General features: G+C 57.1%; 2 protein-coding genes across 8 annotated transcripts in view; both read right to left on the bottom strand.

Annotated features, from left to right (window-relative positions):
* Window positions 1-8,264: 8,264 nt before the first annotated feature.
* Window positions 8,265-15,750, bottom strand: CHMP6 (charged multivesicular body protein 6). Its single transcript, XM_075169351.1, has 8 exons — window positions 15,642-15,750; window positions 15,118-15,227; window positions 14,417-14,504; window positions 13,718-13,804; window positions 13,533-13,598; window positions 13,201-13,281; window positions 12,423-12,477; window positions 8,265-10,983 (listed from the first exon to the last, which is right to left on the bottom strand). Exons 1-8 carry the CDS (start codon window positions 15,702-15,704, stop codon window positions 10,931-10,933), a joined length of 603 nt encoding a protein of 200 aa, XP_075025452.1. The 5' UTR covers window positions 15,705-15,750; the 3' UTR covers window positions 8,265-10,930.
* Window positions 15,751-17,816: 2,066 nt separating this feature from the next.
* The window catches only part of RPTOR (regulatory associated protein of MTOR complex 1), a 160,885-nt gene continuing 154,270 nt past the window's right edge, over window positions 17,817-24,431 (bottom strand). Inside the window, exons 33-35 of one of the 7 annotated variants that reach the window (XM_075169350.1) lie at window positions 23,028-23,144; window positions 22,309-22,438; window positions 17,817-20,299 (exon numbers count right to left, since the gene is read on the bottom strand). In XM_075169350.1, coding sequence (XP_075025451.1) covers window positions 20,204-20,299; window positions 22,309-22,438; window positions 23,028-23,144 — 343 coding nt within the window. In that variant the 3' untranslated portion in view covers window positions 17,817-20,203. Of the gene's footprint in view, window positions 20,751-22,308; window positions 22,439-23,027; window positions 23,145-24,431 lie in introns of all 7 variants that reach the window. The other 6 variants (XM_075169346.1, XM_075169345.1, XM_075169344.1 and 3 more) reach the window with 6 other exon arrangements.

Raw genomic sequence — 24,431 nt, 5'->3', positions numbered from 1 at the left:
TCTCCATCACCTTATTTTTAGTTACGTTATGTAAGTTCTTCGCTACGTCATGGATGTGGGGGGTTCTTGCATCTAATTCCAGCGTGACAGCCCAGCAATTCAAACAAGCTGTTCCTCTGGTGAAGAAGATAAAAGGATTTGTAATTTCTCATAATAAAAGAGGCCTTTTGGGACGACCCTGCGAGAATCTCTCACATCTAGGCCTGCTCTCAGACAGCCGCTCCACTTTCTTCCCATCCTCTGCTTCTTCTTATCCCCAGGAGATTCGAGCACTGAAAACCTTTCTCCCCTGTACCCCTCTGCTCCCAAAATGAGTCTTCAGCTGGAACCAGCCAGTGATTTCTTATCCTCACGTTAAGAGGCAGATTTACCAAATTATCGTTGCCCCTGGCTTTTCCCATGTCACAAACTTTTGGCTGGCAACGGCTGCCCGGCGCTGGTCCGTGCTGGCCGTGCTGGCCATGCCCCGCGGGGCTGTGCCGAGCCCGAGGCAGAGCTGCCGCCCCGCAGCCGCCCTGAGCACCCTGGGAATTCGTGGCAGGAAAAACCTGCCTTTGCCTCGTGCGGTAACATTTGCTTTGATTGCTTTTTTTTTTTTTTTTTTGTTGCTAGCTGCCTTTTTGTCAGGGTGATTCACTCCCCGGGGCTCGGCGGCAGCTGGAGCGTGCCCAGGGTAACCATGGTGGCAGGGTCCCTCACGGGTTACCTAAATCCCTGCGGCACCGCCCGGCGCTTCCCGCGCGCCCTTTCAGAAGGCAGGGACCTTCCACCGCGGTGACCGTGCCGGAGAAGCAAAACCCGATGGGTGCAATGTGGGAAACCTGCCATGCCAGACCTTTAACACCAGTGGGTTAAACACGCAGCAGCCCTGCACTGACCCAGAGATGGCCCTGCCGGCCCTGGAGCTGGACCCAGCCCCGGAGCAATCCCTTTGCAAAATCAGGGTCTCTCCCCGGGGTGACGGCACATCGGCACACACGCGGCACCGGCCACCTCCAGCCCCGGGTGGAGCGAAGTTGCTGTGGCAACACCAATTTATGTAATCCACCCCGCTCGGCTGCAGGTGTGGGGAGGAAATTGTGCTATTTTCGAAGTTTCATTAGGTTCCTTCTTAATTACCAGCGTGGCATCATGCCAGCTCTCCTGGCCGGGTCACGCGCCCCAGCGCAGGGACCGAGCGCCGTGCCGGGGCAGCGATGGCCGAGGGCAGCGGCGGCGCGGGGCAGCCGGGGACGGGCAACCGCTCCTCTGGGTTTCGAGCGAGGTGGGAACACGCTCGCACCTCCCCACGCAGCCCACGGGTGCGGTGGCTGCCTGGGGAGGGAGGGATGGAGGGAGGTGGCTGCAGGGCGGCATAGCTGCCCAGGGAGGGGAAACGATGCTGCACGGGGTCACTAGGAGCTGCCGCATCCTCAGCGCCTCGGGAAAGCCTCCTGTGACACGGGAGAGAGGGAAAAAATAAAGGCGGGTTATAATCCCTCAGGCCTTTGGACGTGATGTGACACAGTCGGTGCAGAGAGGAGGAAACAGGGGTGCAGCCCCCCCCCCAAGGTCCCCATCTCTGCCAAGAGCTGCGGCTGGGGAGCAGGCGCCGGGCAGCCCGGGTGACCTGCACCGGGAACAGCTCCAGGCGGTCACTGCTTGCTCCTCGGCACCTCGAAAGAAGACGGATGGTGTCAGAGCAGGAGAGACCGAGCAGGGGACAGGGCGCCTCTAACTCACCTGCTTGTCCAACACGGTCCCGCGGCGGGGACGGCGCAGAGGCTGCGCCGCTCCCTGCACAACCACGCCTCAGGCCGGCGGCAGCCAGAGCCCTTCCTTCTCTTGTCCTTTTTGGTACGTGCCGCAAGGAAAGGGTAAAACCCACCCCCTCGTGACCCTGCGGACAGCCTGGCTCAGGGCCGGCCGTACCTGCGCGTGTCAACTTGTTCGTGAGAGCGCCAGGGAACCTCCGTACTTTTTGCCTCAGGCAGATGGCTTCCCCATCAGCGTCCTAACGCGCCGCTGCTGCGCGGTCAGCTGTGAACCCTCTCCATGCTGCACCAGGAGTTAGTTACCTCTAAAATAATTTAAGTGTGATTTTTCTGACACCTGGGGGTCACTGGGGAATCAGCCCAACGGGTTTGAGCAAAGCTAACCCAGCCGCAAGCGCAGGACGAGCTTTTCCCCATCCGCCTTGCTCAGCTCGGACTCCTGCCTCCCTGGCTCACTGCCGAGCGGGCTGGGGGGCCCCTCCTCAACGCCGGGCTGTCCCCTGCTTTTTTTTGAGCTCCTCACTAACCGCTGCGGGAGCCGGGACAGCGAACCCCACGGCAATACCCGGATCCCGGAGCCACCCACCCAAACATGGCTTTGCTCTGCCCTTTGCAGCGCGGCTGTCGCTCACTGGGATGCCAGCGGGAGCGGCTGCGGTGCCTCGCTGGTACCCGTCACCGTTCGTACCGGTGAGCACTGGTCCCTCCACCGCCATGTCCCTCGAATGTGCAATGCCGAGCGTGCAACACCGAGCGTGCAACACCGAGAGTGCAATGTCAAGTGGGCAGCTTCAAATGTGCCGCTCCCAGCGTGTTGCTCCCTGCGCTACCTCGAGGCACGCATGAGTTTGCGCCTTCTGTTTTGTAGGGTCAGCACTTAAAAGTCGTCACAAAACTGGAGATTCCCTGTCTGTGCCAGCAGCTCTCAACCAGTTAAATCTCGCTGAGCACAAACAGCAAACCGAGTAAAGCCATTTATTGAGGATTAGCAAAGGATGAACAATTCAGGCTCTTACTTTACTGGGCGGGAGCTGCAGCACTGAAGTCCAGCGCAGAGTCCGAAACAACGGCGACAGCGATTTGCAGCTCCTGCCTCGCACTTTGCCGAGCAGGACTCACCGCGGTGTACAAAGCAGGTCAGGATTATTTCACAAAGGAGGAAACTGAGGCACGGCGGAGAGGAGTTACCGGTTCCCCATCATCCCGAGCGGGTTTTCCCTAATCCTGCTGGAAGCAGCATCTGAACAAGACTCCCCGCAGTGAAAGTTGCTGTTTCCAGGTATTTGTATACTGGGAACTGTTTTGCTGACTGGTGTGACACAGCAGCTCTGTTCCTGCGTTCCTCTCTGCATCGGAGCACGCGGCCCTGCTTACGGCGAGGGAGGCCGCCGGGCTGAGCCGAGCCGGGCGTCGGAGCTCTGCCATCACCGCCTTTCCGTCGGCCGCACGGAGCCTGGGCTGTGCGCTGCGGCCGCAGTCACCGGGGTCACTAACGGCAATAAAATAAGTGGTGGCCCCCGGGGAGGGAGCGTGGGCTGGGGCCGCAGGGGCGAACCCCCGGACCCCCCCAACTCCTGCTCCCGCATCCTGCGGGGGAGTGGGATGCAAAGGCGGAGATTTGTTGGTGGGTGTCTGGGTCTCTCTTGCTGCCCGGGTCAAAGCCTGCGCGGTTAAAATAAAGCTGGCAAAGCGGCAGCGTGCCCGGAGCGCGGCCTGGCACCCCCGGCTCCCACCTCCTGGCTGGGGGGGACGGGGACCTGCCGGCGTGTCCCCTGAGACCCCCCCGGCCCCGGGGTGATGGCGGGCAGGGCGCGGGCAGGGCGCGGGCAGGGCGCGGGCAGGGCCGCACGGGAGAGCGACGGAGCCGGCGTGGAGGAGCCTCGGCTCTCCCGGGAGGCTCCCGGGGGGAGCAAGCGCAGGGAGGAGCCGGAATGACGGAGGAAACAGGGAGTGGGTGGGAGAACAAAGCGCTGCGGATGCGGGGAGCTGTGATGGGGACTGGGAAGATGGAGGGAGCGGAGGCACCCGGTGGGATGGGGGAGGCAGCCGCTGCCGGAGGAGGGGAAGGGGCAGCGGGGCTGGGAGAGCCGGCCGGGTCCCCGGCCGTGCCGCCTTCCTCGGGTGCCGGGGGAGACTTGGAAGGGAGAAATCTCGGCTTCAAAGCAAACAGCAAAGCCAACCTCTGCTAAGCCACGCTGGGGTGGGAGCGGGTGCTGAGCCACGCTGGGGTCAGCGGTTCCTCCTTGCTCCCAGGGTGCTGAGCAGCCCAGAGCCCCTCTCGCTCCTCATCTGTCCCAGCTCCCGCTTTCATGAGTGAGTAATGCTGAATTACAGATCGCTAAGGAGATCTCTGGGGATACTTCTGAATAACAGGAATAGTTTATGTGATTTGCATAATTGGCATGATGGGATTTTGCATCACGTTGCTGAACTCGGGGAAGCGTACAGGGCAGTGCCTCTGGCCGACGCCTTGCACAGGGGCACCGGGTGCTGTAGGGACCTTTGGGTGCTGCCTCCCCACCCTGCCCAGCCCCCGCCTGCCTGAGAAGGACCAGAGGGGCGGCACACAGCGAGGAGGCCGAAGGGACAGGATCAGGCCCCGCTGCCGTCGCCTGCCCTCTCCCTGCCCAGTGTCACCTCTTCCCTTCCATCAGGCCAACACTGCTCTGGGCTGGTCCGAGACCCCCGCCCCACAGCACCCTTGGTGACGTTTGCTTGTTCCATGGCCACGTCGGACGGGCTCAGGCAGGCTGTCGCAGCCCCAACCAGCTCCCAGAAGCGCTGCTTCTCGGGGTTGAAGCACACGATGCCGAATTCCCTCCGCTCTCTTCCAGTCCCAAGGCCAGCAGCTCCCCGCACGGCACCCCCAGCCTTTCTGCAGGGGTGGGCTCCCGCGGGAGCGTTGTCTCCTCCCTGTTCAGCGGCACAGGCACAGCCCCGGGATTGGTCTCCACTCGTGTCCTCCTCTTGCTAATTAATCGAGCACTGTCGGGCTGTGTCTCGTTCCAGCCCCGGGTGCAACCCGGCATCAGCCCTCCCTCGCAGCCCGGCTGCCGCCTGGCAGCCCGTGCCGAGAGCAGCCGGTACCGCTGGTGGCCGAGGGCTGGGGACCACCGGTCCCCTTGCAGCGCCGGCCCTGCAGAGACACCCAGCGCGTGTCCACAGCTTCACCTCCGACTTGAGGAGCCACATTCCACTGCAGGGCAGGGAAACCGGCCCACGTTTGGGGGAAACAGCACAAGTGGGTGACCCGGGGCAACCACCGTTTCCCAGAGCTCCTTCACATTGGACACCACTCTGGCAGTGGCTCTGGCGTCCCCCAGAAGGTGAAATTCTGGCTCTCCTACGTCAGAGCAGTCACTGCTGAAGCATTTCAGCCACTGCCAAGCACCACCGTACACCGACAGCTCCCGTCTAGCACCAAGAGCCAGCAAAGGTCACATTCCCGAACTCAGCCGCGCAGCTCTCTAACAAACCTGCTTTGTTCCCATCACTGCTCTAATTAGGAAATTGCACTGATTTTTTTTTCCCACAGTTGAACTATCAAAACTCAGGCTTGTTCTCTGCCAAAGCCTCTTCCATCTCTCCGCTGGTGACTCAGCGTGACACCAGGCCACTTAAAATATGTGCACAGGGAAAAGGAAGGAGCCAGCGGCCGATTCCCCGCGGTTCTGAGCGTGCAGCCCGGGGGGTTGGCGTTGCACGGCTTTGAGTGCAAAACAAAACACGTCCAGCGCTACCCCCAGCGCGGGCAGCACCCTGCCCCTCGGGCTCATCCCCCGGGCGGGGCAGGGCCAGCTCGGGGTGCAGAGCCATGGAGAGGAGGAGAAGGAGAATGCAAGACCCCCCTGCAAACCTCTCCGGCGCGGTGCCTGGTCCTGACTTGGTGTTTGCCAAGGAGGGTGGGGACGAAGGACCGAGGGGGTTCCAGCGGGCCGGGAGCCGAGAGCCGCTGCAGGGGTCACCGAGCGGGGCTGCGGGGGCAGCTCTGCCCCGGGGCTGCCACGCGCGGCTGCAGATCCTGGGGGACCGTGCCCCCGTGCGCAGTGGCCCAGCCGCGGCTCTGGGCTCGCTCGTGCCAAACGGCAACTGGACCCAGAGAAAAGGCCTGCGCACCAGCTGCCACCGGGATTTTCATCTCGTTTTTTTTCCAGGGGTGTTTCAGGAGGCAGCAGGGCATGCAGCCATGTCGGGGGGTGCAGCCATGTCGGGGGGTGCAGCTGTGTCGGGGGTGCAGCTGTGTCAGGGGTGCAGCCATATCGGAGGGTGCAGCCATGTCAAGGGGTGCAGCCGCATCAGGGGGTGCAGCCGTATTGGAGGGTGCAGCCGTGTTGGGGGGTGCAGCCGCGTCAGGGGGTGCAGCCGCGCCGCCCCAGCACAGGCAGCCCCTCTGCCTCCCCAGGCAGCGCCGCCATCCAGCTGTGTTGGCATAGAAACTACCACGGCTCTGCCACGGCGCGTTACACAACTCAATTAAACACCGAGTGAAGGGGCTGCTGCCATTTGATGAAGAGGGGGGAGAAGCTCCCAGGCCGTCGGGGCGGCAAGGAGGCCTTTGCCCCAAACCAACTTCGAGACAACTTCCCGAGCATCGCGGGGGTGGGCTGCAGGACAAGAAAACAAAGCCCCAATGAGGGAACCAACGGCGCTGATGTTCAGCGGCTCCGCTGCCTCCTGGACAAAATTGAATAAGAGTCTATTTAAAGGCAATGGCGCTCGCGTGACGCTGGCAGTAACGCCCTCTCCCCCCAGCCTCGTGCGTTAGCCCCAGGGACCTTGGCAGGAGGAGGGTCCCTGCGGGCAGCGGTCCCCAGCCGGGCAGAGCCCGCGGGACCAGGGCATCCCCCGGGGACAGGGACCTGCTCTGCGGAGGGGAGCGGGGATCGGGCAGCGCCGTCTCCCAGCAGAGCTTCTCCCTGCCCCCAGCCGCTGCGCCGGGCGATGATCCCACATTGCCACCCCAGTCACGTTAAATGCCACGCTGGCTGGATCGGGCACCGAGTGCCGTGGTGGAAATACCAGAGAGGCTCCGGGAGGAGTGACAAATCACCGGCTCCTGTGAGTGTTAAGGGACTGAAATTCACTCTCGCCTTCACACGTGCTGTGTCTGTAACGGGCAGGTTTGCCGTGGCGTTTGTCCGGTGGCCCAAACCTTGCCGGTGCCTCTGGCAAGGAGTCGGGGCCGTGCCAGGGCTGGGGGCACCGGGGAGGGCTCCGGGCGCTGCGTGGGGCAGCAGAGGAAGCAGTGTGAGGTTGCTGGTGTTCTCCAGGGTTTAATTAGCAACAAGCAATGTTGCCTCAACGACTTTCTTCGAGGGAGGACACTCCTCTATTTAACTAAACATCTGGCCAACTAAAACACAGCTGGAAGAGCTCCATGCTCAGCTCGCACTGCGGGGTACCGGCCCCCACCCCACTGCCACAGCTGAGCGGGTACGAGGGAGTGTTAATTAAACACCGTTAAACACGGCGCAGCTGCTTTCCCAGGGACATGGGAACCCCAGCACCCCCTCCGGCAGGGCCGGGACCGGGGCTGAGCTACCGCCGAGGGTCCGGCTGGCCCAGAGGCGTCCCACTGCGTCCGTCAGCAGAAGAGACATAAATCCAAACCAACGAGGGGGTAGCTGGTGTCAGAGCACCAGGCGGGGGCTCAGACGTTGTCCTGCCCCCGCGGCATCACTCTCGAGGACGCAGCGCGAAGGCGGTGCTGCACTACGGCACTGCTCCTGCCAACGGTGCCCTGGAGACCTGTGCCCGTTTCAAACGGGTGACCGTCACACACGGGGTCCTGCGCTGGCTGCTTGGGCGGCTGGACAACCCCACCGAGCTGGAAGCAGAAAGTCCTGCCGAGGGAGGGGAAATCCTGCCAGGGGCAGGACAGCTCGGCGCTGCTGTGATCTGCACGGAGCCACCCGCTCCCCGGGGTCCAGCGTCCAGGGGCAGACTGCTCATTGCTCAGTTTGTCAACAATTCCAGAACAATTCTTGCAAAAAAACCCGTTCAGCTTCAGCACAAACCCGAGGGCGGGAGGGCTGCCTTTCCAAACATCCCTCCCACCCCATCTCGGGATGCAGCCCGTTACTCCTGCCTCCCAGAGAGCCCTTCTCCCCTGGAAGCCGTTTCTCCAGGGAGCCCCGAGGTGATCTGCCCGAGCCCTGCCCTGCTCCGCGGGCGACGAGGGACCGGCGGGCACAGTCCTGCAGCACGGGCAGGGGCTGCTCTACCTCTGCAGCACCCATACAAGGTATAGGCTCTCTTAAGTACCCCCAGCTCATCTCCGTGGCTCGCGGGCCGTGCCAGGGCTGTCAGGGCACTGCTGCTGTCGGATACAGACGAGCCTTCCTGGGCCATCCAGGCAAACAAGATTGTTTTCCTATTACACACGGAGCCTGTTCTGAAATTTCCTGCCCAATCTCCCCCAGGAGCAGGGAGTAAGAAGGGGAGGGAGGAGGAAGGCAAGTCTGGCTCATCCAAAACATTTACTGTGAAAACATGAGGCTAGAAGAGGAATCGGTGAAACCATTAGAAATCGTTTATTGTTACAGCACACCACAGAGGTCACACACCACTCCTGGCTCTTCCTCTCAAGGAGACACAGCACAATCTGTTTGGCGCGGGGAGTAGAGGAGGAAGCTGTTGGCAATCTGCTCCCAACTTTCCTGTTAGTTCAGTAAATGGCCTCTTTACTGTATTAACAAATGCAAGGAGCCGCATTAACCCCTTCGGCACTGACCCATCCCTCTCTGGAGCTGCTTCCCACAAGGAAAGCACCGAGCGAGAGCGCAGACAGCACCGGGCGTTCCGCCCCCCGGCCGGCGGTCACCGGGACCGGCACAGCCTCGCCGCAGCCTCCCCGGGGGACGGTTGGCTCGCGTCTCTCGCTGCCAGGATGTTCACGAGAAAGAAAACCGGAGCATCCGGACCGCGGTGCTCTCTCCCTCCTGGGCCGCGGTGATGCGTGCCAACCCTATTTAACAGGGTTTACACAAAGTGCTAGCAGCAAAAGCTCTGCTCCCGGGAAAGGTCCCTTCCAGACCTTACCGGGAGAGTCCAGCATTCACTCCTATGGATTACGAATTAAATAGGGGAAAACGAAACAACGCGACAACGGGCTAGCCACGGACTGAAGGAGCCTTGAGGAAAAGGCTACAGACGCCACCGCACTGATGAAGACCAGGCTCTCTCTGGTGGAACGAGCGCGCGTTGCAGGACCGCCAGGATGGCAACTCGGAGCAGAGCAGCAGCCTGGCCTGGAGAGGAAGAGAAGCAGAGGAGCACAGAACAGGACGCAGCCCTGGCCCCTTTTAGCGCCGGCTGGGAAAGCCGGGTGAGGGGTTTGGCTGTTCCGAACACCGGCCAGGGTAAGGGGCGCATTCAGCAGAGGCACAAGGATCAGTTTAAACCCGCTCCAGCAATTTCAGAGAAAGTTCTTTGTTTGCTAAAGTTGCACTGCTTAGCAAACAGGGGTCCAAGGCTTGTGGGACCCCGGCTTTGTTGTGAAACGTTAATTAAGAGAGAGCGCAGTGGAATCGAAAACAAGGCAGCTCCAAAGCGCCCGGAGGGCTCGGGCCCAGGCCCTGCTCCTCGCGGGAGGACGAGGATGCCCCTGGCCAGTCTCTGGAACGTAACAAGCGGAGATGACACGGAAAGCATGACTCGGAAAGAGCTGCTGCTGGCCCATCACCACATGGAGAGCAGCACAGTCTCTGGGATTACTGATTATTGTCTAGCACCAGATCACATAACCCCAAAGGCAGTCACTAAAAGTCTCCAAGGACCCTCTGGTCCTTCTTCTGCTGTCACAGAAACAGGGATTAAAGGTTGTGGCTTCAAGAACGTAATAAATAAAGATCTGCAGTGTCCTGAAGAGCATCTGCAAGCTGGCAAGTAAGCTTGCTTCCAAGAACAGCTAAATCTGCCCACCACCTGGCTGGCCAGGCAGCTTTCCAAACGCTTCATCATCCTGCCGACCCGAGCGCCCCGCTACAGCACGCTAAGCACCAGACTGTCCTCACACTGCGGGCTCCGAAGGAACTGGTCTCCCTCTACTTATTGAGCGGAGTCTTTGGAGTGTTGATTTAAGAAGCTTCGTGCCTCATGTCTGGTACAGAACGAGCCTCACGTTTACCCCGGCCTGTCTCCGACCCTACGAGGAAATATCCGACACGAGCTGAAACTGGAAGCAGAATCGGTCTCAGCCCCTCTGAACGCTGCAAAGGTGAACTCTGACGATGGCGCAGAGCCAACAAGGGGCGACTCCTGGCTCGTAACACAGGCAGAAGACTCCTTGCTGTAATTTTGAGGCTCATCAGGTCTCTGTCAGCCCAGGCCTCGCTCAGCACCACGGGTTACCAGCGGCAGGCAGGCAGAGCGGGATCTGGATGGGAATCGTTACTGACCGCCTCTGACACAGGCCTGGCCAGAGCCCGGCTCTTCACCTCGCACGGGAGATCGGGCTGGTGCCCCCAGTCAGCGCCGCTGCCAGCAAATGCAAAGCCAAGCAATCCCTCTGACCTCTGCCCAAATGAAACACCCTCACGCCTAAGCTGGTTTTACAGAACCGTTTTCAACCCGTCGCACGAAGCGTCGCTGCCTGCGCCAGCTCAGGCTTGCTGCCTTCCTTCAGGCTGCCTGCGCTCTGCCCGTGCCCCTCACAGCCTCGTGCACACCAGCCAGTCTGATCTGCACGAGGACAAGAGGCACGGGCAGCCCCTCCACAGACAGAACCAGGAGAGGAAAAGCAAAGGGACCAGGAGTGCAGACACCAGCGTGGTCTGGAGGGCTCCCGAGGGCAGTGGCTCCTTCTCGCCCAGGACAGCCGATTCAAACACACGATGGCTCCGAGGGCGGGACTGCCTGGGGATTCAGTCAGAGCAAAGGCAGATTTACCACTGAAATCAAACCTAAAAGAAAGCATTTGGCTTCGGAAGTTTTAGAGTTGTTGTTTAATCCCGAGACAGCGCAGCTGAGTGAGTTTAGAATTTAAGTTACAAAAAAAGAAAGCACTAGAAAATAATCTTGATACAAGAGCGATAATCAGCTGCACAGGGAATCCTGCTCCTCAATCCGCCCAGCACAGCTGGGATGCTGCCAAGGCATTGCTTGTTCCCAGCACACGCCGGGATGGCAAACTGTCCTGGGTGAAAGTTATGTGGGGGAATCCCCAGAAGTGGGAGTTAAGATGCTGCCACCAGTTCTGGTTTTGGCCTGTTCTTGACGGGTGACGCTTCTGTGGAAGAAAAAGAAACTTGTTACAGAAACAGAGAAGGCAAGTAATCTCCAGTCATCTCCTGCGGAAGAACTAGGACTCATAATCCACTTCTCCGTAGAGCAACAAATGCTTGCACAGCACCTGAACTAATAAAGTTTGTTATAAATAATTCCACATATCCAGTATGCCCCTCTTTTTCACAGCACTTACTTGAAGAATTAAAACAGTTTCAGAATGTACCCGACACAACCTTAGTAAGCCACCAGCCCAGCGACACAGACCTAGGGCAGCAAGCGCTTTCTCGGAGGGCAGTGGGCAGATGAGCTTTTCCCCTCACCCCTTCGATCTGACAACGTGAGTCCAAATGAGGCTGCAGGCAGCAAGGGCAGCTTGTGTTTTGTTCGGCCATCCTGCTGCCAGCGTACAGAGATGACAGCCGACCCACGTTTACTAGTAAACAAGCACTAAAATGAAATAGCCCCGTATCCCACATCCCAGATTTCTCCTGGGCAGAGTCCACACAGAGGAAATGGCTTCTTACAGCTCCTGGTTTCGACAAGCAGGGACGTCCAGCTTCCGCGTTCCGCTGTCCCAGGAGACAGACGCTTTACCAGTTTGCCTTCTGGCACCCAGCTGAGTCCGGCTCCACCCCACTGTTTGCCTGCACGGGCGGCTCCACCTTCAGTTCTTCAGCATGGACAGACATCGGGTAACGCCCCGTGAAGCCTCCTTCCTCACGGCAACAGGTCAACAGCACCGTTTGGTCACAAACCCTGCCGCTGCGGTTTTGGATCCCTCAGGAGCAAACACGCGTGTAGCATCAGCTGTGCAGAGCTCGCGCCCGACAGTCCTGGAATTGTGGGACACCAGCGATCCATCCAGCTGGTTCAAAATTACCGTTGTTACCTGAAGCAAGGTCACAAGAGCGACGAGTCGTCACGAACCTTGCTGAAATCCAGGTTTGTGCAGCGTGAATGCCAACATCTGTGGTCACAAAAAATTGTTCCTGCGTAGCAGCAGGTTGCGATGACAAGCAGGGGGCCAGTTCGAGTGTCATGCGAGAAAGTCTTGCCTGGGTCAAGCAGAGAGCCAAGGAAGGACTTCCTCGGGCAGCTTCACAATGGAACGTACGCTGGGTGGTTCAAGGCAGCTGGTAGTCTCACAGCAGGTACAAAGCGTGACTTAAGACCAGCAGATGTAACAAAAAGGAACTCTTCAAGGGGAATGACCAGATGCCGACTGAACAAAGAGACTAGAGCCTTGGGTCCTCTTGCAGTAAAGGGTCAGCTGGATTTGTCAGAGCCACGTGGGGGAAGCTTGCATACCCAGATCAACAGGGCTTTTAACCAGAAAGTTTATATTCCTCCACATTTGCTAGGCCAATACTTACAACAGGAGAGGGTCTCAGACTATTGCTATGAGAAGCCAAAGCTGCAGAGCATATGAAGGAAGCGTACCTGGGATCTTTTCTGGGAGTGGCTCAGAAGGAACTTCTGGAAGCTCCATCTGTTCCTGCAAGAACATCAGAGACAATACATGAACACACCCCAGGTACCAGGCGCCGGTCACAGACCCTCGCACCACGGTTTTGTGCAAAGACAGGCTGTGAACAGAGTAATAATAAGAGGTTCCACTCACGGACATCTGCCCCCAGAAGTGCAGGAAGGGTTACGGGCTTCAGTACTGCCCCGTAAATGAAAACAAGGGTTTTTTTTAATTATTAAATGAGACTTAATAGGACCCTGAATAGCTATGAATCTCCTCAAATCAGTGCTAGTTGCAGAGCCGCTCCACCTCCATCTCCACTGGCTGGACATTTCCTACAGCGAAGCCAAGCCAAGCCAGTGTTTGGAAGAGCCACAGGCACCACAGAGATGGGTGGGGATGATAACAGAGACTGACTTCTGTTATCTGAGCGTGATCCAGGACTTTCAAGATCTTCATCTGGTGAAGTGGAATAGATATCCAGTAAGAACAGAGATCATCTGACTGTACCAGACAGCAAATAAAGTACAACCCTTAAAAGCATCCCGTTTCTAAGTGACCCCTGTGTGTGGAGTGATTAGCTTGATCTTTGATGACACAGGAATGGGGCGCAAACAGGTAAGATTGAGATCTCTGGCAGAGTAAGATACGCTATTGACTGTGAGGAAAAAGATACTTTCTCCCCTATTACAAACAGCCTTCTGAAAATGTGGATTAAAAGTAATTACAAGAACATCAGGTTAGTCCTACCTGAGTAATAGTGTTTAATTCTTCTAAAATGGCATCTTCATCTTCCTCAGTCAGGCTGCCAGCCAGTATCTCGTCTATTTGCTATGAAACAGAGAAAAGACATATTCCAGTCAACGACAGCGTAGCAGAAGCAGCTCTATGGCCTGTAGCATGGTGCACGCACACGGGAGAGCAATGTAAACACGGCATGAAGGGGTACGTGGAAAACTAGCAACTGAGATTGAATTCCCAACGTGACTGCCTCTAAAACAAGGTGGGAACATAGTGCACATCAGAGAAACTCTGTATGGCAGGCGCCTCTGCTCACAACTACTCATGCACGCAGTACATACCCTCTGGTACTCCACAGCATCTTGGGTTTCACCTATTATTCTTTCTACTTCTTCTATTGACATAACCTGAATAAAAGAGCCAAAAATCCATGCCTGAGTGAGGCCTGCGGGGAGGCAGCTACGAACACCCAGGACTCTGCGCAGTCCAAGGCAAGAGTGTGCTCAGCTGACGTGGCCACACATACCTGGTGCATTTTGTTCAGACATTCATTGCCTATTTTCAGGCCCTCAATGACCTTCATTTCAATCTGGGTGAATTCAATATCCTGGACCTGAAACAGGAAGGAGAGGGGGAAGCATCACAGGCTGTCACATTCCCATCGTTAGCCAGATACAGACTGCCAAGATCCCCACAGAAACTGCATGGAAAAATCAGTCAAGAGCCCTTTCTCCAGTGAGCAGCAGCTTAAAGCATACCAGTAGTAAGAAACATGCTCACAAAAAGCTCTAACACAGGCAGCTGCAACAGCATATCCAACGCCTTTTAACTGATTTTCCCACTGACAGTCTAAGCTGAGGCCGTAGTTTCCACGGCCACTCCAGAACGCACACATTCATTTCTAAAATCAAGGTACCGAGGCACGCCCGAGGAAGTTCCTACTGCAGCTGTCCACACTGTGACTGAAGATTTACTAATGTACAAAACAGGTATTTGATATGTAACCTGCACTACAGACTCAAAACATACTCACTGCTTGGTTCTTCAGGGAAGAGTCGCAGCATATGTATGATTTCAGAGACGTCTGCCCTTCCGACAGTCCATTAGGACTTGACAGTGAAAATACAATTCCACCCAACCAAAAGGAACACCCACCCCGGAAAAAAGACTTATACCAAACGCACAGCGGGCCACTCGCAGCGTACAGCAACTGATTCTCGCTTACCATCCGCTCCAAGTTGCTGATTTGGTTTTCTGTTTTATCTAGAAGTTGCTCTTGGTAACGCTTCTTCTTTAGCAAGAGCATGGCTTTTCTGAAGGAAAACAGAAGGAGGAAAACTCAGCACAGATGAAAGCAAATAAGCCTAAAAGAATCACATCAAAGCCGTATTTGCTTTACGCTTTTTCCGAAAGAGGGAAAAAACATGCACATTAAATGACAACTCTGAACTGCTCCTGTGAAGAATACGGATGAGCAAATTAATCATAAATTTGCTGTCTGGTGCCTGAAAATTTAGGCATATTTGTTGTGGATTAGGACTTCACTGGGCCAGTTGCGCTGTAGCAACACAAAACAAAGTCCTTGCACAAAAGGCTTACGATTCACACTCAAAACAAGACGTAAGAGACAGCCCCGACACGGCATCCATCCATACGCACACGCCACTGACACTGCGGTCAAGAAAGGGAACCACTTTTGGAAGACCTGTTCTAACACCAGCCGCGGATCACAGGCAGTCTCTCGTGGTTGTAAGTGTAAAACTTTAAGCTAAACTTCCTTTCTGGAAGGACGATCTGTAAGTATCTCCGCAACACTTACAAGCTCATCCACACCTACGATTCAGTAACGTTTCCCCTCCCGGCAAACGACCCTCCCCGTGGCGCTAGGCCGCCTGCCCGCCCTGCCCCCGGCCCCAGCTCACGCACTCTCTCCTGCCCTCCTGCAGCAGCTGCCTGGCCAAGGCGCGCTCCCTCTCCAGGTTCAGGCTGATCCGCCGCTGGTACTGCCTCAGCTTGTCCCGCTGCTGCTTCAGTTGCTAAAAAAGAGACGGACAGACGGACAGACCGACCCCGTCACAGACCGAGCGCTGCCGGTGGCGGCCCCCCCGCAGGGCCCGCACAACCCCCGCCCTCCCGCCGCTCACACAGGCCCCCGCCCCAGCACGGACACCGGGGCTACACCAGCAGCCGCCGACCACACGCCCCCCCCGGCCTCGCCCGCTCCATGCGCGGCGCGGGGACCCGGCACACGCCCACCCGCTTCCGCCCCCGCCAGCGGGCAGCGCGCCCCGGGGCCGGGGGGGCCGGGGCTCTGCCACTCGCAGATGGGCCCGGTCTCCCCCGCGGCCCCGGCCCGGCCTGCACCGGGGCGCGGGCTCCCCCAGGCCAGGCCAGGCCAGGCCAGGCCAGGCCAGGCCGCCCCGCCGGGCCGGCCCCGCCGCCGCGCTCACCAGCACCGCCTTGTCCTGCTCGGTGACGCGGCTCCGCCGCTTCCGCCCGAAGAGGTTCCCCATGGCCCCGCCGCCGCCGCCGCTCCTGCCCCGGGCGGCGCGGCCGCCCCGCCCCGCCCCGCCCCGCTCCGGCCCCGCCCCCCAACGGCGGCCGCGCAGGGCCCGGCCCGGCAGAACGCGAAGGTGAAGGCGAACGCGGTGCAGCGGCGGGCAGGCGCCGCCAGGGGGCGCTATGGGGGCGCGGGAGGGGGGAGGCAGGTGACGAGGGTATAGGGGGTGGGGGGGTATAGGGGATGGAGGGGTATGGGGATGGGGGAGTATAGGGGATGGAGGGGTACGGGGATGGAGAGGTATAGGGGATGGGGGGGTATAGGGATGGGGGCTATAGGGGATGGGGGCTATAGGGGATGGAGGGGTATAGGGGATGGGGGTATAGGGGATGGGGGCTATAGGGGATGGGGGATATAGGGAATGGGGGTTATAGGGGATGGGGGCTATAGGGGATGGGGGGGTATAGGGGATGGGGGGGTATAGGGGATGGGGGCTATAGGGGATGGGGGGGTATAGGGGATGGGGGGGTATAGGGGATGGGGGTATAGGGGATGGGGGGGTATAGGGGATGGGGGATATAGGGAATGGGGGTTATAGGGGATGGGGGCTACAGGGGATGGGGGCTGTAGGGGATGGGGGGTATAGGGGATGGGGGGGTATAGGGGATGGAGGGGTATAGGGGATGGGGGCTATAGGGGATGTGGGGGTATAGGGGATGGAGGGGTATAGGGGATGGGGGGTATAGGGGATGGGGGGGTATAGGGGATGGGGGCTATAGGGGGTGGGGGTATAGGGGATGGGGGCTATAGGGGATGGGGGGTATAGGGGATGGGGGGTATAGGGGATGGGGGGGCATAGGGGATGGGGGGTATAGGGGATGGGGGGCATAGGGGATGGGGGCTATAGGGGCTGGGGGCTATAGGGGATGGGGGTATAGGGGATGGGGGCTATAGGGGATGGGGGGTATAGGGGAGGGGGGGTATAGGGGATGGGGGGCATAGGGGATGGGGGCTATAGGGGATGGGGGCTATAGGGGATGGGGGGTATAGGGGATGGGGGGTGTAGGGGATGGGGGTATAGGGGATGGGGGGGCATAGGGGATGGGGGCTATAGGGGCTGGGGGGCTGTAGGAGGTGGGGTGCTGCAGGGCAGGGGCTGGGGCAGTGGGGGCACTGCAGGAGATGTGACGGGGCAGGGGCAGGGGCAGCGGCAGGGCTGTGGGGTGGGGAAGAATGGAGACCCCCGTCCCCATCTGCCCCTGCAGGGACCTGTTCCCGTGTCCCCACGTCCCCACGTCCCTGCACAGGAGCGGCTGCGGCGCTGCCTGTGGGTTTGGAGTCCCTGGGGGTCCCTGGGGCGGTTGGGCAGGAGAAGTGAGCGTGGCCCCACCACAAACGGCTGATGGCGGGGAGGGGGGAGGCAGCTGGGGGCCAGGCCAGGCCGCGGCGGTGGCCGTGACCTCAGCTTTATGGCCCACGGGACCAGCGGCTCACGCTGAGGGGGGCACGGCGGCTCCGCGGGGTGCACCGAGCCTTTTGGTAACCCCCGCCCCGAGGGGAGGGAATCCTGCCCCGTGCTGCTCCCGCGTCCGGAGCCCTTCCCGCTCTCCCTTCCCGCCTCGTTCCACAGCCCGCTCGCAGGGGTTTGCCCGGAGGAAGGCCAGTGCGGCCGCTGTGCCCCCGCGCCACGCTGCCTCTGCCCAGTCCAAACGCGGTTATTTTGGATGCGCCGTGCCCGCCACACGGCACCCCCTGAAGCGATTGGAGCTCGCTTAAACCATTCGGGTCTGCGAGGGCAGAAAGCGCCTCTTTTTCCCCGCTGCAGTTGCGCTCTCATCGCCCAAGCGCTCGCTCTGCGCCCCCCGCGTCCCTCATTACGGCTTCGCCTCTGGAGAAGGCGATTCGCGACCGGCCCTCGCCACGCTGCTGCCGCGAACAAACCGCGGTCCTGCAGAGCGGCGGCCGGATGGAGGTGAAAAATAATAGAAATAAACCCATGCGGAAGGTGTTCCCCCAGCGACGCCGGGTCGGATGCGTGTGCCATTGAGCGTCTCCGGGTCCAGCCGGGAGAGACCCCCGGCCCCCGCCATGCTTTCACCATTGACACCAGAACGGGAACGTGCGGCGCTGGTGGGGACTCGGTGCCTCAGCCGGGACCCAGCAGGACTGTCGGAGCACCGGTCACCGCGCTGGCGGAAGGGAGGCCCTGGGACGGGGACGGCGAAGGGGCAGCGCTGCGCAGCCGGCGGGACGAGGACACCACCGACTGTTTCAGCGAGCCGGCCCTGGGCCGCAGCCAGCGCTCGGGAGCTGGATGTGGGGCGCAGACCCCAAAAGCTCCGTTTCTGCTCGAGCGCAGCGGCGGCGAGCTGGGCTTGCGCAAGCGCCTTTCGCCCGGGATCCCCACGCGTAGCCGGCCTCTTCTCTGCGGCCAAACTGCCCAGAACCCCACAGCCTGTCACCCAAAATTCAACTTGGTTCCCTCTTGGGCCATAGCCGTCCCCCCTCCCCACTTCTGCCCCAGGAAATGACCCTCAGACCGGGAAGTGTTTCTGCATTTATTTTTTATTAACCATTTATTTGTTTGTAATTGTTTTACTCTCACATTACAATCGTGTGGTTTTTTTATATTTTTTTATTTTTGTAAAATAAATAGAGATAAGTGAACTTTTAGGTAGGATGCTCTCCAGATCCTTGGTTAAACTTCATGATTGAATCTCTGCATCAGACCTGTAAAATACAGCCCACGCACGCGCACGCTTAGATGAAAGCTAAACAGGCCGAGTTAGTTAAAAACCCACCTCCTGGCCCCAGGGGCCGGCTGGCACCGGGCAGCGCTGGCAGGGAGCAGCGCTTCCCGCCACGCAACTTCGCATTTTGCCAGGTATTTCTTGTTCCTTTAATGAATACACTGATATAAGTTAAAAATCTATTGTTTTTTAAGCTGTGTATGTTAATTGGTTACGTGTGGATCCCAAACTCCGGCTTGCCGGCCCCTCGGGCAGGCGGAGGAGGCGCGTACCGCGGGGACCGAGGTCGGAGCTGCACGGGAGCCGCTCAGCGGGCGGGAAGAGGCACAGCTCTGTTAGACCATAATTAACTTTTGGTAACTCAAACGTGGACTTTTAGGTAGTTTTTCTTCAGTTTAAAGCCTTTGATTCGTCATCTGCGAAGTGGCCCTCGGCCTCCCTGCCACGGGGGGACAGCGATGGTGCTCGGGCACGGACGGAGCGCCCAGCCTTCGGGTCTGCTCCACCTCCACGGTTCAAGGGCCCCCGGCACTTTGCGTTCGGCTTCCCCGCAGCGAGCCCGGGACAGCCAGCGGGCCAACTCCACCACCCCTGCGTGGCCCAGCTGCCTCAAGACATATAGGAAACAAGATTATCTGGTGTACAAGGAGCAGCGACAGCTCAGACGCGCTCCGCAGGCGCCGTGGCAGAGGTGAAGCCGCCATCCACACAGGGAGAGAACGTTTCTCACCCCTTCCCTCACTAGTATTTCCTTCACTGGCAGCCTCATCACTGGCAGAGTTTGCTGGGAGCCTGCAGACCCCCTGATACCGGCTGGAAGAAAAACTGGGGACTTCTGGACTCAGCAGGTCAACCTTTGTCGGCTGCAGTGATTTTTGCACAGTGCAAGTTCTGTTCTTGGCCAGCTAAATCGCGCCTCGGCAGCGACCACGTGAAAGAAACCTGCCCTTTGGCTTTGCCGACCCCTTCCCCACACCCATCCTGGATTTCAAGGGACAGAAACATTCATTATTCAGGCGTGGAAGGTGCGGAAGACGGAGCAGGCTTTCCCCTAGATAGCTGGGACAAAGCTGCGTTGCTCAAAGCAGGGTGACCTGCTGCCTTCCCCCTCCTTTAGTGATTCTCTTGTGCTCAGACCGCGTGTGGTTACATGCCCAGTTCTGCGGGGACAGACAGACAAGCCACAGCCACGTCCACACAACATCTGCAGCTGCATACAAGTGTGCAAATTCTCCTGACCATCACCTTGCTGAATATTAGCGTATCGGAGCGAGACGAGAGCCCGTGCCTTGAACCCGGAGCCTCCCTCGCTGTCTGGGCAGAGCTCCCAGGCTATCAAACGTGTTTGTGGAGTTCACTGTGGGCAGGACGACCGTGACTGCGCAGGTCGTGACCGAGATACCCAGACCCCCCACCAGCACCGTGTGCTCGGGTGGAAAGTGGTTACATGAGCGCCTTGCTCCAGGCTTGTTGGGACGCGAGAGGTGTCCGTTCTCTGTCCTCTGTATGCGCAACCTCACGGTACGCTGGCACCCTGCCCCGCTCCTGCCATCCCCTCAAGCCCCTTTCCTCAGGATCCCTGCCTCCCCTCGCCACCGAGTCGCCCTCCGTCTCCACTTCCACTGGCGAGGACGCTGCAGAGAGGACAAGGCTCGTGCAGAGGAGACGCCTTCCCGCCTCCCTCGCCCAGGCTCAGGCAGTGCAGCAGCACGTACGTCGTTCTGCAGGCGGCAGCTCGGCTCTCGCTGCCCTGTCGGAGGAATTACTGTTTGGCACAGGGTGGGCAGCAGCTGGAGGGGTCCCGTGGTCTGGTCGAACAGAGCCGTAGGTGAGTCCTGACTTCAGGCCTTAAAGCAACCTACGCTCCAGCAAAACAAAGGAACAAAGACGAAAACAAAAAGCCCTTTTCAGGGTATTGCCTCATCCAGTCCTTCCGAGCTCAGGAGCCGTGTTTCTAACAGAGAAGCCAACCACTGGAAACAAAAATAAAATGTTCCTTTTCTGTAGCTTTTAGAGGATATAGCTGGGAAAAAAAACACAAAACAAACAAAAAAGGAGATTGTCTCTCTTCCCCTTGTCAAAATCATCAGTAGCTAAGTCAGAAAAAAAATGTTCAAGTTACGGGTTGCAGCAGCAGCCAACACTAAACATTCAAGTCGATAATTTCACTATGTACATTATGGGTGAGACACGGCCCTGCCCGCTGGGACTCCCTCCTCCAGTGCCGCTGCCACGAGCCGTTATCTGATCCGCTTCTCCACTGAGTACACCGAGATGTAGTAGTCATTGCTTCCGACTGCCAGATGAGGCTGCGGAAAGAGCAAATCGGGGATAATCGTACAGGTGTCATGCGGTAATGAGAGGCACATCACAGGCAAAATGGTAACGGTCGACATTTTCAGCAGTAACGCCCAGATGCTCGAAAGCTCTCAAGTGCATCTGCCAACGCAGCTCTGACGACATTTCTGCCAGCACCTACATCGTCCCAGCGAGTTATATGCCCATTTCAGCCAGAGGGAAAAATTATGGTGACTATTAGTTGCCAACCACTAACATAATTTTTCTAAATGACTGCAAATCTGCTAGTTAGGAACAGTCGCCCGGACTGAAAATTAGCATTCCCTCCACGGAGAGGCCCAGGAACAATCTCAGCCGTGGAGACCCGCACTGGACAGGGCTTTGTTTGTTTGCTTATTTAAAGAGCAAAACATTTCAAATGATTAGCCACTTCTTTCTCTGTCCCCCAAACTGAAGGACAGCAAAATCACTCTTAGCTTTGTGCAAAGTGGCTTTTCAAATCTGAGGAGGAGGTGAGCTCTCCTTTAACCTCGCTATCTTCAGGACGTGAAAGGCATATAACCTTGGCAGGAGGACTGCCTGCCCTCTCCCTGCCCAGCTAATACCAAACCGCAGGATAGCGCAGCTCTTCCCTGCTCTCCGCCAGGCCCTTTATCATTCCCACCGCTCTCTCCCATTACATATTAAATATTTGTGTTCTGATCTGCAGGTTTCTAAAATAACTCTCTGTCTAAATGTCTTCTTTAACCTCCTCCTGTTTTTCCTATCCATTCACATTGTTTTCTTAGGCTTTCGGTCTCCTCCATTTACTCTCGTCTCCGGGTGAGCAGAAGTCCATAATGCAGATGGGCACCTGCCTCCTAATTAAGTAGCAACCAGATTCTCTCTCTAATGACTACTGCAGAGCCACCTCAGCTGTGACATATTCTGAAATTTCCTTTTCACTCTAATTCATTCTAGACTTTATCAGCTTATGCCTTTAATTTTTGCAGTTCTCTCATTTTTCTGTCGTGCGGTTTTTCTACTGCACAGCATCAGGTCTTCCTAGAGCCTTACATAAAGGTGTAAAAGCAGCCCCAGGGACACAGGGGTGAGCCTACCATCTGCAAGAGAAGAGGCACGGAATAAATAAGCACATAAAATTTTGCGTGCTGGAAGCGAGAGAGTGCACCTCTCCAGTCAGCTCCAGGCAAATTCACCTCGGACAACTTCTGCGGCAAGAACTACAGAGCTAAGCCAGGCTGCAGTCCCAGAGCGACGGAAAGAAATGGGAACAGTATATCAAGTCGATCCGCACGTAAAAAGCACTCAGCCGTTGGGAGTCCCATTCTAGTCATAGGTGCACATCGTAAACCAGCAGCACCAGCGGCACCGCCAGCGTGGTCGTCTGGAAGAGCCTGGGGCAAGCACTGGAGGACCTGGGCTGAGAGTCAGGCTCAGAGCGTCCTCAGAAGACCAGGCTGGGGCGGCTTCTCTGTGCTAGAGCAGTCTCCGTGCCTCTCCCTCTTCCAACACGGACATTGACCAAGAAATGCAAATTCCAAAATCCAAAAACCAGAGAATACAGACCCAGTGAGGATGGAAAGCCAGGCAGCTGATGGCTCCAACTCTTTGTCCCATAAAACCATCGTAGTATTTGATATTGTTGATCAGCTCCCCGTTTCCATTGTAGATTGCAGTGAACTGATTCATTGAGCCACTGGAAGGGAATCAAGAGAACATGGTGTCACCGAGAACGCTGTGGTAACAACAATATTGCTGCCTACAGCCCCCTTTTCAGCTGTGTCAACCTGAGCTGTTATCAGCTAGCGTGCAATGAAGTTCTTGTAAGCAGGGAGACTGACTTTAACTGTACCATGGCAACCTCAGTGCATATTTACAGAAAGGCTGGAACCACAGCTACCTGTTACACTGCAGGACTGAGACAGAAAACCGTGAAGAGCTGACGCACACGCTCACTGAGAGCAGATCCCCCGACAACCTCCAGGATACGTGGCTGTGGGGCAGCTGCTGGTCCCCACTGAGAGCCCAAAAATACACATCCTGACTTTGCACAACTCTGACACAGGAGTGTAAGACCGTACACCATCGCTTTAAGTCACCGGTGCAGACGATTCACTAATGCATGCAAGGGATAAAATTCCTGAGCTGCAAACATGGGAAAGAAGCTGTTTGTGGTGAGGTTAAAACAAACAACAAAACCAACAAAAAATCATGAATGATGTCTGCAGAGACAAATTGTCCTCTCTGTCCACTCCAGGGATGCAGGAGATGAAACTAAAACTTACCATGCGAAGAGGTTGGCCTGCGGGTGAATGTCAAGGGCCGTCAGCCCCTTGACTATCTGAAGGACCTTCATGGACTCTGGCATCCGGGGGTCAAAGAACCGCACATCTCCATTTACACTGCCAACACATGAGTTTCATAACGTCAGGCTGTACGCAAACCAGATCCTAAAGCCCAGGAAATCGAGCCGAATGTCTGTCTGTGAGCTTGACCACCGTGATCAGAAAATTAGGACAGAGAAGACACGCGCCCCTGCCTTCTCCGTCAGTACGGCTGAATTCCCACGTTTGGTACGCATTAAGTGCTGTGCAAACCGCTCTGCCCCTGCCCGCAGGAGTGATCCATTGTTACTTTTATCGCTTACAGCTCATCGCGGAGTACAAGTGCCTTTACTGGTATGTCATACTCAATGTACCAAGCTGCACGTCAGACCCAAATTCCTTCTCTTTTTCACAGTAGGAGATTGTATTAGAAAACTCTAACCAGATGGGATCTGCTGGTACCATCCATTATGCCAAATGTCTGGACACAGATGCACAAGTCCTTCCTGTCCAAAGTACTCTGTGGACCAGGCGTAACAAACCCTGCTAACGCTCAGGCCATGTGTCTATCCTATTAATGACTTTATCAGGGAAGAGAGGGTGGGGAAAGCAATAGTGGCAGTGGCAAGACACTGTGCTTAGTGGATCAAGCACCTTTCAAAGACAAATGATTCCTTTTTGTCAAGTGATTTCTCTGAAATACATCAGAAGAACCATGTCTGTTAGATGGGAAGAGGGTGCATCCTCTCCTACAGCCCTGGAACCGAGGACTGAAGATTTTGCTATGGCACATGCGCTCTCCTGAGCTCCTTGCAGGAGACTGGTCAACTGATGCACAGAAAGACAAACAGAAAAGTCTCTTACGGAAACTAAATTCAAAATAACTCATCTGATCTTATTCTGCTGGCAGCAGAAGTAAGGCTTTTGGCACCACAACTTTTAAAGTGTTATTTTTTTTCCAAGTCACTGATGGCCATACGACTATGAATCACCCTATAGAGTCAAGAACAACGAAAGCATTAAGAAGCATATTGCCTTCGGTTTCTTTACCTCTGGAATATCTAATACTGATCAAAAGGCTGTTATACAGGATTACTTACATCATTACAAGAAGCTGCAACTCCAGCTGTCACATAATTAAATTCAAGACAAATTAAACTTGAGGTTGATTTAGATCCTAAAGACTAGACGGAAATATTGTTTGAGAGAGATCAAATATACAGTAAATTCATTTAAAGCTTTGAACCTTCATAAGACTTGAAAATGGTTCTGAACGTACTGGAAGACCATGCAAGAGCTTTAAAATGGAAGTGAAGTTCTGTGATGAGGGACTACCCAGGAAACACATCCCAGTTAACAGTAAAG

This window comes from Calonectris borealis, chromosome 20, assembly GCF_964195595.1.
Source record: "Calonectris borealis chromosome 20, bCalBor7.hap1.2, whole genome shotgun sequence".
In the NCBI taxonomy this organism is placed as follows: Eukaryota; Metazoa; Chordata; class Aves; order Procellariiformes; family Procellariidae; genus Calonectris; species Calonectris borealis.
This window is presented reverse-complemented; position numbering and strand designations above follow the sequence as displayed.

Excerpts from the sequence above, each read along its gene's own strand:
- CHMP6 (XM_075169351.1), bottom strand. The coding sequence starts at position 15,704 with ATGGGGAACCTCTTCGGGCGGAAGCGGCGGAGCCGCGTCACCGAGCAG. Across the intron at positions 14,505-15,117 it reads CTGCAGGAGGGCAGGAGAGA|AAAAGCCATGCTCTTGCTAA; the intron begins GTGCGTGAGCTG and ends GTTTTCCTTCAG. Across the intron at positions 10,984-12,422 it reads ACTCCCAGAAAAGATCCCAG|AAGCGTCACCCGTCAAGAAC; the intron begins GTACGCTTCCTT and ends TTTCTTCCACAG.